This window comes from Channa argus, chromosome 4, assembly GCF_033026475.1.
Source record: "Channa argus isolate prfri chromosome 4, Channa argus male v1.0, whole genome shotgun sequence".
NCBI lineage: Eukaryota > Metazoa > Chordata > Actinopteri > Anabantiformes > Channidae > Channa > Channa argus.
Window position 1 is genome coordinate 15,683,318 of NC_090200.1, and position 14,389 is coordinate 15,697,706.

Here is a 14,389-nt window from a genome sequence, read left to right on the forward strand (position 1 = left end):
ATACTTGCTAATTGGTCTCTTGCTGCTTGCTTAAAGGACCATAGACATTCTTTTTCATTTGCCTATTGAAACTAATAAAGTATGTCTGTCTGTGTGTGCATCTGCGTGTGTGCCTGTGTGTGTGTGTGTGTGTGTGTGTGTGTGTGTGTGTGTGTGTGTGTAGTGATTCAAGGATTACATGAAGCGGCGTGTAGTTCTAATGGAGAAAAGAGGAATGTGTGAAGGACTGCTATTACAGTAGTTTTTATTGTTATTAAGACTGAAAGGAGAAGCTGCTTGCTAAAATGAGCGTGTCCTTAAAAAAATCTACAAGTATTTATCATCCATATCAAAGCTTGACAACACCATTTACTGTCTCTTGTCGTAAAAGATATGTATTACATTCGTGAAAAAAGCAATTTAAACCCAGCGCTGCTTGATATAATATAAATTGGTAAATACTACTTTAATCAAAACACATCACAGTTAATTAAAAAAATCACTTTGACAAATGTTTTGAAAGTGGCGCAAGAGCTCAAGCCAACATTGCAATCAGCCTCATTGCTTATACTTGTGGTGTTGGTCCCTCGTGTGGGTAAGGAACACTGAGAAGGCTGCTTCATACATACAGAGCATCACAATCAATCAGCGAGGAGAAAGTGTTCTGGAAGTAGATCTGTAGTCTAAGTATTTCGAGAACTGGTGCATCATCCGCACAGGATCCACTTTTGATACTGTTAATTTTTATGAATATACTGGCAAATGGCCTAAAAGACCCAGAGGGAGGAGGGTCGTGGTGGCATGTTTAAATCATTGCTGTTGGCCAGACTCTCCTTAACAGGTTGAAGCCCACAGGTCGCTAGAAGGACATAAGCAAGTGTAGCTTTCATTTCCTGTCAAAGAGTAGCAGAGAGATGCTTTCCAAGGCATCAGTCGCAGGCTAATTGGGCCCCGGTGGGTGACACTGCGGCATCATAAATAAAACAAACACAGTTGTGGTTTTTCTGCCACTGGACTCTTTAAACCTTCATCACAGAGCAAGCGGTTACGATGAAACAGCCAGCCTAATTACTCTGGTACAGAGCTGTTATCTTTTCTGCCTCTCCGTAATTGAGCCTTTTTTTCCGCACGCATTTATGTTTTTAATCAGAAATGAGAGCATGTATTGCCTGAGAACTTGAAGACCTCGTAGGAGCCGATAATTAGCCGCTCTGGTTAATGGGCCTAACTGTGCTCGTGTGCTACACGACTCTCCGGTGTCATAATGTGAGAGAGCTTAGAGGAGACGGTGCTCAGAGGTGATACACATGTGATTAATCTCCTCACTTCACTACAGGCCTCTTCACACTTTAGCATTGCAGTCAGCAGCACAAACCTCTGGTGAACAAAATCACATATCCTTAACTGCACTTAGTAATCAAATCTGCTCCGTGTGAACCACTGGCCGATCCGTGACCAGTGTCAGGGTTTAATCGTTGTGGGGTTTTTTTGTTTGTTTTGTTTTTAATTCTGCAGAAAGGGACAGAGAACACTCGTACTGCATATTTTCCAAGTAAGAGGAGTAATACTTAAAGTGTGCCACATCAAAGCAATGTGGTCTCTTTAATATGTGTGCTGCATTTGTGTGTTTGTATACAGTAGCAGCTTGTATGCTAATTTGGATGAATATAAAACTTGCCCCGGGCTGTGAATTATAAATCTGTCTTATAATAATAGAATTAAAAGTCTCTTGCTACCTTTAAATTCACATTAGATCCAAATGCATCAGTTCCCCGATGGTCAGGTTGTGCATCCTTCATTCTGTTGGGTTTGCTGATTTTTCTCTCTCTTTTGTTCAAATTCACCCAGTAGCTTCTTCCTTGGGACCATATATCCATAATCATTCTGAACCTATAGAATGTGTCAAATAGAGGTGTCCTAATTGTGTCCTTGATGAAAGCCTATTAATATTGAACACTTTCACATTCACCCATGCACCAGCGCAGAGCAAATGTGTTTCCCCTTCTTTCTCTGAGACAAAAAAGCAGATCTGTTCATATCTCTAATGATACCTGATTCCCAGGGGGTTAGTGGCGAGACTAGCAGTGGCTTTAGCAGATTCATCAAACAAAATATGGTCCTCTGTCCTCAGGAGGCTGAGAGTCACATTGTGTTATATCACTGTTAATTAGAATGAAATATGCAGTTCAATTATTCTCTGTATTGTTTCCTGACACGTGCTTGTGCTAACTATAGAGCACTGATGTAACACCAAATATTAGGAAGCTTAACACTTTATTTCCACTGTTTTTTAAGTGGTTCTTTTTTTCTCTCCTACAGTTTATCCACTTTCTAACACAACAAAGTAAGCCCATAACTATTCCACACAGCGGCTTCATAAACAAAGCACTTTACAGTCTGAAGGTTCTTGTAGTCCTCATAAGCAGTACTGTCATGTTTCTGGCAGTTGAGGATCGGATTGGCTGAATGGCCAAGTGTCTGTTCCCATGTGACATTGTCTTTGAGGCAGGCAGTAACTGTCCTGTGGCCAGTGTCAGTACCCAACAACCTCTGATCTGGGAACAGCAACTGTCAGACTTGCACCTGTAATACTGAGACCTCGTTCACCCCCAACCCACCCCCACCCCCTCTCCTATCCTCAACACAGGGTTGTGCTTAGACATGCTTTGCATCTCACCAGCTCTCATTGGCCTAAGCAATACTCCCGAGACTGGGCATGATCCCAGCTGTTGTCTTCATTTTAATGCACTCTGAATAATATTAAAGCGAAATCAGTTGAATTTATTAATGCAGCTTGCCCCTTAGAGAGATGCTTTTAAAGGCCAATGATTTAATTTCAGCTCTTAAAGGCCATCTTCTATTCTTGATGCTGCAAAGAATTGCGTCTTTTGCCATGTCTTAACACCAGTGTGTGCTGTGGGCCACAAAATGAATTACTAGTAAACTGGATGTAGTGAAAACATCTGCTATTAGTGATCATTTCTTTCTATGCCGATATCTCAGTCAAATTCCCACCTACAGTCCCAGAAACTACATCAGTCCTGATTCCCATGATTTATATATTATCGGAGCAGATAAAGGAATGTGTTCCAATCTGGAACGAACAGTAAAAAGCAGGTTAGAGCATCATTTTAAACGCTCCCCACGCAGCATCCTCATATTCACTGCACTGTATGGGCAAATATGTGCGCAACAGTCATTTATATTCTCTTCCCACTGAGCTGATGAGCAAATCCTGCACTTTATTGGTGTCAGGACTTGTCTGCTGGCAGACCATAATCTCTGCACCTTTAATTTCGGTCAGTTGGGACTTTCAGCGCAGCCACTGGTCTTCATGACCTTCTTCTCAGGTGGTACAAGCAGAGCAAATAACATGTGCATAAGAGCTTTAACACTTGTAAGTCAACTATAAGTCGTGCTTTTGTTACTTTGTCCTACTGTGCACATTATGTCTTGCAGAATAGGTCAGAGAACCTTAACAGCATTGCACATGTTACAATTACTAAGGAGGTGCTAAGAATAGTGGTTTATTTAAATGAGGCAGGTTTTTTTTTCTGCTATGCATCTCCTTGTAAAGCAGCACAGAACTGTGACAGAGAAAGGGTGCAGTGTTCTCTCTCTCTGCACTTGGTAGTTTGATGCCCGCTCCGGGGCTGAACATCAGAGGAGCGGCTGCTGAAAAAACAGGTTGTATGGGTCCTTGCACACAGCCTGCCTGTGGTGCTGCCTGAAGGACTGCCATGGAAACAAGGAGTGTGACAGGCTCTGGGGGGACCCGCCACAGCTGCAGGCACTTCCTTTTTGACAGCCTGATGAAGACATCACTGCCACACCATGCACAACAACAACAACTACTGGAGAAAAAAATGTGATCAGACAATGTTAACTGCTGTGTGGCTCAAATGTTCATTAGCAAGCTTGTAAAACATCCAGGGACTTTCCCCAATGCATTCAGGGACCATATTGCACAGCGTCCTCCGCTGCTGAGATTCATAGTCTTCCCAGGAGAAAATACTGTACATCAATAAATAATCCCTTAAATATGATTGACCATTTTGGAGTTTGTGTGTGTATATGTATGAAGCACGAGTGTGCAGTGGTGCAGAGCCAATTGTTGTAACCCTGTCAGACTCCCTTGTGTGATCCGTTGACTATAAATGATATAAGGCACATCCAAGTTCATAACCTCTGTGCCAGAGATTTGAAGATTTGACAGGTTAGAAGCAGGCAACCACGGTCCTGTATACCAATTTCCTCAATAACAAATTCCCCATGACACATTAGTATTTTTAACTTAAACTGTTTTATTCACCAAAGTGAGTTTCTAGGTAAATTGGACTTTATGTGCACAGTGTCAAGATCTTCTTCTTTTGTGTTGTCAGAAACATACATGTATTGGTGTGGCAATTTGCTTGTTTGTTGAAATGTCCATTAAAGGTACCCTGGGAGTATTGCTTAATCGGTTTCAGCTCTTGGGGACACTTCATTGGGTCTTGCAAGTGATCTGCTTGTACCCTCCACTCCCCTCCCTCCTCCTCCCAGCATAGCCAAAACCAGTCCCCCAGCCCCAATGGAGCCAAGAATGTACTAGGTTTTCAGCCAGTGTGTGGGATTTAGTTCGTCAGAAGCTCAGGGTCACCTCCACACCCTCTCACTTTGAAATGGACCCCTGGTGGCAGCTCCTGGGAGAGCTCAGTGATGTCTCTATCAGCCTGTCAAAAGAGATAGCCCGGGGCTCCACCAGGTCCCCCTGAGCCAATCAAACACTCCACAAAGCACAGATGGATGCTCTTTCACCAGCGTGCTACTGCTGAGGAGGGGGGCACCCGGCCGTGATGCTCAGTCCCCCAATCAACTAGAACAAACTCCCATTGCTGGGGTCCAAACCTCAGTTCAGCCCAACTTTAGTTCTAACTATGTATGTTTAAGAGGGAGTACTTGCCATCTGTCTACTATCGGAAAGACAGGAAGCAAGTAGCTTTATGACTTAAAAAAAATAATCACAAAATTGCAAAATGTGTAAATTAACTATATATTAACTAAACATGTGTTGGAAAGAGGTTATGCTACATCCTTCCCCTGGTAAAAACTATTATGGTGAGACAGAAAAAACTGTGTATGTGTGTAACCATTAGATAGGCTAGGTGATTTTAGTGGAAATGTAAAGCACTAAGTGCTGAGGATGGAGACAGTACTCTCTGGGAGATGAGCTCTCTCTCTCATCTGGACCTTGTTATTGTGAGAAGGCAACAAAGCAATGCATTAGAAAGCACACTGGAGCCACACAGCTTTGATGTGAGCTCGGTAACCAAGGCGCAGCAGTGGCCGGTGTGTGAGCTCTGTTCCAGTGGCTCTGTTGTGTAATCAGATGTGTTTACTGTGTATTCAAGTAAAGAAGTGGTGTAATCCATCCTCACCAGATTGCAGTTACTGAAGAAAAAAAAGTGCTCAAACAATCATCTAAATTCTTGATCAAGATCCTTGACAATTCAGCATTTAATGAAGCATAGAGTAAATAAAATAAAATAAATTTCCAAATGAATTAATCTAACATGACAATATAATGACATTATAATAATTATTACACTTAAAACAAAACAGCCAGAGATAATGCATGTACAATACATAAATATATTTGTTTTTGAGAAAAAAAGGAAAACAAAACTGTCAGCATAGAAATTATACACAAAAAAGCCAATTCAATGGACAGACATAATTGTTCATGATTATTTTAAAATCTTTTGTAATATCGGTGACTTTTTATCCTTTAATTTTATGAACACATAGATTTTTAAAAATGCAATGATTTGTTTTCCTTGAACTCTTTCTTTATTAATTTTACCTTGAGGCGAATTTCTCAGTTCCACCAAAGTAAAAACAAAAACAAAACAAAAGAGTAGAGGTCTAAGGTAAACAAAAACCCAATGCTTTTCATATCTTTTCTAAATAATATCAAAAGATGAAGGCTGAGCCTTGCAGTGCTCTCTTTTCTTTACCTCCAGGCTTGTGATTGACAGCGCTACGTGCTGCCCTCCTAGCTGCTGCAGTTCACAGCCCCTGTTGGGGGGGGTGGCAAATGCACAAACCAGAGAGCAGCTAGCTGCCCCTCATCAGCAGGGGGCAGAGTTAGGGTGGTATGGTGGGGTGCAGGAGGTCATGGGCTCTGCTGGCACTGAGGCATTGTTGTCAGGTGGACTGCATCGTACCGTAATCAAAAGGAGAACAGCCTTTCATCCAGCGTGTCCATGTAGCTTACCTTTTCTTCCGTGGCTGGCTCTGGCTGGTGGGCGCTCTCAGCGCGCTGTACTGCACCTGTAAAAACAAACACGAGTTTGGTCAGAGGCAGGTAATCCGAGCTCAGTGGAGCGCACAGTAATGGCTCCCCTGAGGAGAGCTGGTGCAGGGGAAAGCGAGGCGGGCTCGCCTGTAATGAATCATTTTTTAAACACAGGAGCAGAGGGGATTAATCACAGGGAGGAAGGATTTGAAGAGTCAAGAGTTCCGTACTAGTGTACGCCCCCCTCATTCTGCACAACAATCACAACATTAGAAACAGACATCAACTGTTAAGATGACCTGTCAAACCAGTGAGGGAGTAGTGAACTGCGTAACCACTCACTGTAAGTTATGTTCCCGAAAGAAAAGTTTAAGTCTGCGAATAGCACAAAGTGATTGTTGTTTAAAAAGTTACCAATGTTGTTGACATGTATTTCATCTAACTTCTTCATGTTTGGCAGACTCTTGGAGTGACTTTGATTTATTCAGGCAAAAACAACACATTAGTGTGACATGTGAACTTACAGGGTTATTGTTTTGTGTTTGTGACATACTGAACAAAGGATTAATCTCAAGATGGATTCCCTCATATTTTGTCTTTTACAAATCCCACAGTGTTCACATGTTCACAATACATTTATGTTACAAAATTGTGCTGTCTTTGACATTCAAAAATTATATTCAGTTGTCCATTTTTCTTGAAAACGGCAACCATTGCCCAAAAAAGACTGATCATAGTATAAACTGTAAAGGAGAAGAGCTGGAATTTGAAAACTTGCTTTTGAAGGATGCTTGCTGCGCTCAAACAATACACTGAATCTATTGACTAAAGGTAAGAACTCTATGCTAATTAGCTGGCCTCCATTATTAGAATGGGAGATGGAATGTAGGAACAAAGTGACTGCCTCCTGCATCAGAACATGAAACTGTCCTCAGAACTGACAGATGCTTCTTATTTCAGGACAGACACAGTGTTGTCAGAAGTCCCCGTTTGAGGCAGACTTTGTAGATGTGCACAGGCACTAATTGCCAAGTCACATTTGCAAGAAAGACAGGAGTCAATTTTCAGCCTTTGTGGCGTTTTTGTTTCCACACCTATTTGAGGATTGAAGTTCTAAGTCAACAAAAACAAAATATGTGGTCTATTGTTTTGGGTCTCCTGTGTATATGATGTTAGGGTTATTTTTCACAGCACACAATGAATCGTACTTATGATGAATCTTAAGGGTGTTTTGTTTTTTATGATTGGAGCTATTTTCAAGATGTAGTTTTCTTTTAAACCAGGCTAAAAAGTATTGTTTCCATGGGATTTGAAAGTGAGTCGTTTTCAAAGCTCAAACACTGTATCCCAATAGGGAAGAAGACATACAAAGGATTGCGAATCAAAATGTTTTCAACCACCTTGTTTTGCCAACTCAGTCCGCCAAATCTCAAACAACACAGGCTCCCTCGAACATCACAGAGAAGTCAGCAATGGCTTGCTGCAGGAGGACATCAAGGGTGCAGCAGAGAAACAGGCTGGGGTGAGAGTGTCTTTCCAGATCCAGACTGTCAGCGTTTCTCACTGAATTCTGTCCTGCGAGTTACCTTCTAGATGAAGGCAAGGTGTGGCACTTCATTTCCTGGCCGAGCAAAATTCTCAGTCAGAGACCAGCGAAGACCCAGCACTACATACGACAACCTGACAGCTTTCCTCGTGATGTAAACGCAAATGACGTATCGGGCATGGCTAATATGTAATCACATATGGCATCCAGCAAGATGACTGGGGCCCACAACTACATTAATTTACTTTACCACCCTGGAGTGACTGAGGCCACATCAGAGTTTCTGAGCTGACACAACAGCCAGAGACAAACAGAGCCCTGTGCCAGCGCTCGGCCAATCATCAAGCCTAATATCACAGAGACAGACCAAATTGCTAATACTGGACAAGGCTGCAGTAATATGGCTGAGGACAAATCTGAGCCCCTCTTCACTTAGGCACTACTGCGACAACGCAGAGCTGCACGGAGGAGTAATTGGGCCAGTGCTGCTTTAAAGGCAAGAGTCCATTAATAATCAAACAAAGCCAGAGGATACATTTCTGCAACACTTGGGAATTCTGCTACAGCAAATAATGCAGACATCTTTAGGGAATTCCTTCCCTATCTCTATGTAAAATTGGACCCTTACCTTTTGAACATCGGAAGGCACCCTCTTGAGAAAATCCAGTATTTCATTACTGTCAATAGTATATGGGTTGCGCAGCTTCTTAGTAAATTTGTTAACACCTGTGAAAACATAAACATATTAATAAATAAAGGTGTCATACCAACCGGTATATTTTTATACCATTTTACAGAGTAGAAATATTTAAAAAAGGAATTGTGTGACCCTAACAACAAGTATATACAGTACATAGTTTTTACAGCATATGAGAACTTTCCAGCCAAACTCAACTAAAGCTTTAACAACACAATGTTGACAAGTATCAATCACACAATACTACAATCCATTTTAGCTCAATTCGAACGACAGGCACAAATATAAGGCAAAGGCTACTCACTTTCATTTGCTTTAATCTGATCATTTCTTGCCCGATTATATTTACTTTGCACATGGTTGCATACTGCATAGAAAAAATAAATCTCTGGGGTCATGTAATGGGACCATTATATTCACAGCTTGGTGCTGCCTGTACCTCAACATGCAGACAAAGAACCTAAGGACTTAAATATGTGCAAGCAACTTGAAAGGCTTGCCTTGCAACCACAAAGATGGGGGTTAACTGGGGAGGCACAGGAGTGTCTCAGACTGTCTGTTTTTTGTTTGATATAATGGTTTTTTGGTATTGATTGTGTTGAAGGCAGCATGGAAGTACAGTGGTTGTGGGCTTACAGCTGGAGGAGGAGAGCCTGTTAAGGGCAGCATATCTCCCTGACCACTAAGATGACTGTCTATTCTGTATGACTACAGTAGATAATAGCAGGCTAGACCAGGAGCGTACAGACTGCCCAAGGACATCATGTATTATATACAGCTTGCTACTCTACCTCTGCTTTGTTCTCACACAAACCCTAGGCCTTGCCTCTGCTGGGCTCTGCTACATCAGCCCACACTGAGCAAAGCAAACCTCTGTAGCTGTCTGATCTCTATGCATCTGCAGAGGTGTAGGGATGGCAGAGTTCTTAAATTTCTGTACTTCATTAAATCATGGATTTGCAGTTACAAACACTGAATCTGACACGTGTTTTGTAACAGTGATATTGATGTTGATTTCTATGCTGCTTGTTTGGTTGTTTTGTAAATGAAGGATCTAGCGAGAAATGAATAATGGGAGTTAGCTTTTGTTATTCACTCAGTACGCAGCTGGTTTTGCACAAAAGATATGTTTTTACTTAAAATATTATTAATTAAATAGTTTTTCGATGTGGAACTTACCCCATATTAGCACAATATACCGCAGTGGAATCAAATATAACAATGCTGCTGACACAAACAGCACCAAGCAGGCCAGGAATGACAAGAATGGGACGGACCAGTTGAATATGCTGTGAAAGAATAATTTTAAGATCAATATAAACTTCTATTAAAAAGGTTCCATTTAAAATGATATGATAAGAAAATAAATGCAGAATGCCAGATATAGAATGGTTAAAATACTTCTTGGCTCGTTCTCCAATGTTTGCAATTTCTTCCAAAATGTTCTGGACGGCCAGTACTACTTCCTGCACCATATGTATCTTATCCATCAAACCCTTTTTTCCAGCTTCCTAAAAAGAAAAAAAATGCACAAACACTGATGAGGTACACTGTATGTCAATTGTTGGGCAAGATAGACAAAGACCAGTTTATCTCTGCTGCGTTATTATGTGTGATTTATCTATTGAATGGCCCATAATGAGCAAACACTGTACATCTTCAGACTATGCTTTTGAAGATGAGACAGACTCAGTGCTCAGAAGCTGTTATGTGGATGGCTGAAAGATTTCAGCTTTTGTCCGCCACACACAATAGAGCTGTTGCACAAGTGCAGCACAATCAAGACTCTCTGGTAGATGAAAAGTACACAAAATGGCCATGTGCAATCAGGCAGACTAGACAACCTAGACAAAAAGCACAGGGGCCTCACAGCTTAGGAGAGATTCCATTCCAGCAGCCTCCACAGGAAGAAGAAGTTTGAACATGTTTTTACAAATCTGTCAGGCCAGGCTTTCTAACCCACTCTAACACTTTCTCTGCATGAGAAAAACACTTCACCGTTCAAAACACCAGTTGGATGTGGACTTGTTCACTCATTCTCTCATGCGATTCTTGTCACAGCCATCAATGCACATAATGTGTTATTTGCTTTTAATGCACTGAGATAATGATGAATGAAACTGGAAAAGCTGTTAGTCAACATGTGACGGAGTTGGAGGACGTGTCTCAAAATGAAATAAATGTAATCATATCAGTGTTGGGACTAACGATGACTGTGAAGACTTCCAGAATCAGACAAGGGAGTAAAGATAACACGGGTAACACAAGCTAAAAGGGCCTGAGAAGCCTCAGATCAAAAGGACAAAATAATGACAGGAATGATGACAGAGAGAAGAGTGGGAGAGGAAAAGTGAGAGGGAGAAAGGGAATGAGAGTTTTGGGGGGAGGACGCTCTAATGGACCCTAACAGGAGACTTCAGGATGTCTATATGTTTATGTTACAAGTCAGCCAAAGCCGCAGCCTGTGAGCATTGACAGGGTCCAGACAGAATGCCTTTATCAGAGCTTCATAAGGCAGGTCCCTGGGAACATGCTGTCTGCCAGCACAGAGAGACTCCCCACTGTCAGGTCCACTCTCCTCCACGAAAGGCGCATAAAGAGAGCAATTCCCACACTAACAGAGCCTCCCCCACAGGGCTCGGCTCTGGACACACACTGGAGACTCAGCACTGTCCAAAAAGGGAAAAACGATCACAAGTACCCTTTCCTTGAGATTAAGATCTTGTGATCTCGTCATAAGGAATAAGAACTATCTGTGTTTGTGCATCATCTAATTCCTCTTCACACACTGGAAGGACTGGGAACACCTTCATAGTGTGTCCTTTACGTCCTTTGATGGACCCAGAGTTGTAATATGAGAAAATTAAAAATGAGAAATGGTATGTAGCTTATGAAACAGATCCTCATCAGTTGGCCTTGCATTCCTATTCATCTTTTTCATTTAAACTTGTTTAAATGATGCCATTATATAATTTAAAATCCAAACCTAAGTATTATTTAACTGTAGTGGATACACATGCAAGGTAAATTTAGCTCAGAAATACGGCTCTAGGAGGAAAGAAAAACATAACGGCTTTCATTTCTATAACAATAACAAATAGATTTACTCTGAAGTATGTATCAAGTGGCAGAGTTCCCATGATTATTATTCATCTGCTTTAAGATTGTCTAAATCCTCTGTTCCTTCGGTGACCAAAACCGAAGTCCTTCCTACATTAATCATTCGATGAGATTCTCTATCTTTGTTCATTTCTCCTTTCAGCTTGTACATGAGTGTAGAGGAAACAAAAATAAATACAGATCGGCTTCTGAAATGGAAAAGGATGGGTAAACTGGGGATGGACTAAATGAATCCTAAATGTCTACTGATTAGAAAACCTGTGTGAAATCATATTCTCATTTCAGATAAAATTGTAAAAGCTTCCTTTTAAGGTGCAGTAATGGAGAACCAATTTGATCTCCGGAACAAAGGTAAACATACTCTCGCAGACATGTGGGGTGTTATCAAAGGCTGGAAAAAGCTCATTTAGTGCCATTTTAATTAGAATAAACTGAGCCAAATTTGAATTCTCCAACTGAATATTTTTCTAGTGACTTTTTTGACAAAGATAAGAACTGCATTTAAATGAAAGCACCTGGGTTCCTGACAAATTATCTCATACGAAGCTAAAGAAAAAAGCTAACAAACCGTTTTCTCTGGTAAAAAACAAAAAAAGCTCCCCTTAGGCTTTAATATGTATGCTGTAGTAGTATGCTGTGGTTTTCATAATTCATGCCACAGATCATGGGCAGTCTGCCTGACTGGTGTGCTCAGTGAGACCAAGCGGTGACTAAAGTCTATGGTGTAACCCCTCAGTCCAGTCTAGCTCCCCCGCAACCACCTCTCCACAACTTCCCCGAGGTGGCCCCTGCGAGGACGTCAAGTCCAGAGCCGCACTGCCAGCCACGGGGGGCTACCAGTTTTATCTACGCTGGTCATTTCTATTGGAGATCTATGTACATGCTTTGCTTCTCTGCTTCTTTATGTTATGATTAAATATTGTCTATGTGCGCAATGGATACCTAAGGCCAAAGGGAAGTCGCTTTGCCCACACATAATTTGTAAGCTGTCTCTTTCCCCGAGGACAGATTTGTTCACAGGCATAGAATCTGTTCTGTATTATCCTGCTGTAACACTGCCTTGCCTTTCGCCTCTCTTTAACGTCATGCCTTCACATTCTCGCTGCTCTGTCTGAGATCTACATATTTTTTCCTCAAGGGGGAAAAAGGGGGATAAAAACATATTTGAGTGGTAATCATAACCCTTTCAGAGGGAAAAGCCTTTCACATTAGTGGAGAGACTAAGGAAAAAAGCAAAGGCTTTGAAGTTATCAAATTTAACACTGATCACTCTTTAACCCCAAATTTTTTAAAGAAGACTTTGATAGGAGGTGTAAAGCTACACTGCTTGATCTAACTGCATGATATTACATTCACATGACAGCGAGACCATAACAAGACTTTCAAATAAAGCACTTTAAATTAAAGCTGACAGCTTAAAACAAACATGGGTGAGTACTTAATTACTAAATGAAAGGAGATATTTCATTTCCTTTAAGTGTGAAAGGGCTTAGGAGGCTCATTGGGAATCTTTTAAAAAGCTGTAAGAGGCGAAGGCCGAGTTTGAAAACACGGGTAGAGTTCTGAAAAAATCTTAAACATCTCTCTAAAGACACTGCCATTCCAGAAACTAAAAGAAGAAACATTAAAATACTGTATAATATATTGGGGTTTCAAGGTAAACTCAAATAAAACAATAATCTAGTATAATAAATCTAGCTGATTTAATATGAATAAAACTGAGTTTTCTGTTGTTTAGGCACCAGTTTGCCTGTTCTTAGCAATGACAGCAAACGCCACTTCCAACTTTGTGTGTGCCATGAGTTTCATCTGTGAACTAACCCTTCCCTTCAGACAGGATTTGGTGAATATGCCTGTTTTTCAAAGAAGCTGGCTTTTTCTGTAGCCCCAGGTCACCACAACAGAATATATTGAGCGCATTATGGATATGAATCCTGGGCCTAGACATGCAGCACAAGGGTCACTGCTTGGAGGCTTTGCATTAGTTCCACACTTCATTGCCATAAAGAAATAATACACATCCCTGTTAACTCCTTCCTTTTTTATATAAAACAGTGGGATGAGTGTAATTGAAAATTATGGGCTGTGGGGAACAGTAATTTTCAGGCTACTTAAAGATTTCCTGTTTTTTTTGTTTGTATGTTTGTTTGTTTTGTTTTTTGAGACCCTAGAGAGTTTTATTAAAAATATTACCACTTCATGTCTAACAAACAAACACAGGAAAATGACTGTTAACCTTTGGGACAGAGTATACTGTAAGCTTACTGCTCTGTTAGTAGACTTTGCTCATTTGTTCTAGTAGCACAAGGTTGTTGTCAACATAGATATTCCATTTAGACAATGGTGATTTATAGATTTTCAAAGTACAGATGTATTTCAGTGGAGTGCACTTACTGCCATGCTGAACACCCAGAAAAACAAAAGAAAAAGCTACATGTTACAACAGTTTCAAAGATGTTGTCCTCATTCGGGATGCAAAAATATTTATATTCTCTGTTCATCCTTACTGTGCTAAAATACTGAGTAGAACCTGCTTGGCTCCTTTGTAAACTATTGTTTGTTTACAAAGGGAAGTGTTAGTTTGTATATGGATCACAGCTATTTCCTTAACCAGGAATTTGTATTAAGCAGCAACGTGCAGTTATGTGCTTGATGTAACCTTGGTTTTTCAGAAATGAATATTAGCAGAGTGTGGACTTCTGGTACTGTACTAAAAGTCAAAAAAGGGTTGTTACACAAGCCACTTAATAAGGTCATTATAAAGATGCAT

General features: G+C 40.9%; 1 protein-coding gene across 4 annotated transcripts in view; it reads right to left on the bottom strand.

Moving 5' to 3' along the window:
- Positions 1-5,460: 5,460 nt before the first annotated feature.
- Positions 5,461-14,389, bottom strand: part of mctp2a (multiple C2 domains, transmembrane 2a) — a 32,174-nt gene continuing 23,245 nt past the window's right edge. Inside the window, exons 20-23 of one of the 4 annotated variants that reach the window (XM_067502481.1) lie at positions 9,901-10,010; positions 9,679-9,788; positions 8,431-8,528; positions 5,461-6,291 (exon numbers count right to left, since the gene is read on the bottom strand). In XM_067502481.1, coding sequence (XP_067358582.1) covers positions 6,232-6,291; positions 8,431-8,528; positions 9,679-9,788; positions 9,901-10,010 — 378 coding nt within the window. In that variant the 3' untranslated portion in view covers positions 5,461-6,231. The remainder of the gene's footprint in view (positions 6,292-8,430; positions 8,529-9,678; positions 9,789-9,900; positions 10,011-14,389) is intronic. The other 3 variants (XM_067502482.1, XM_067502480.1, XM_067502483.1) reach the window with 3 other exon arrangements.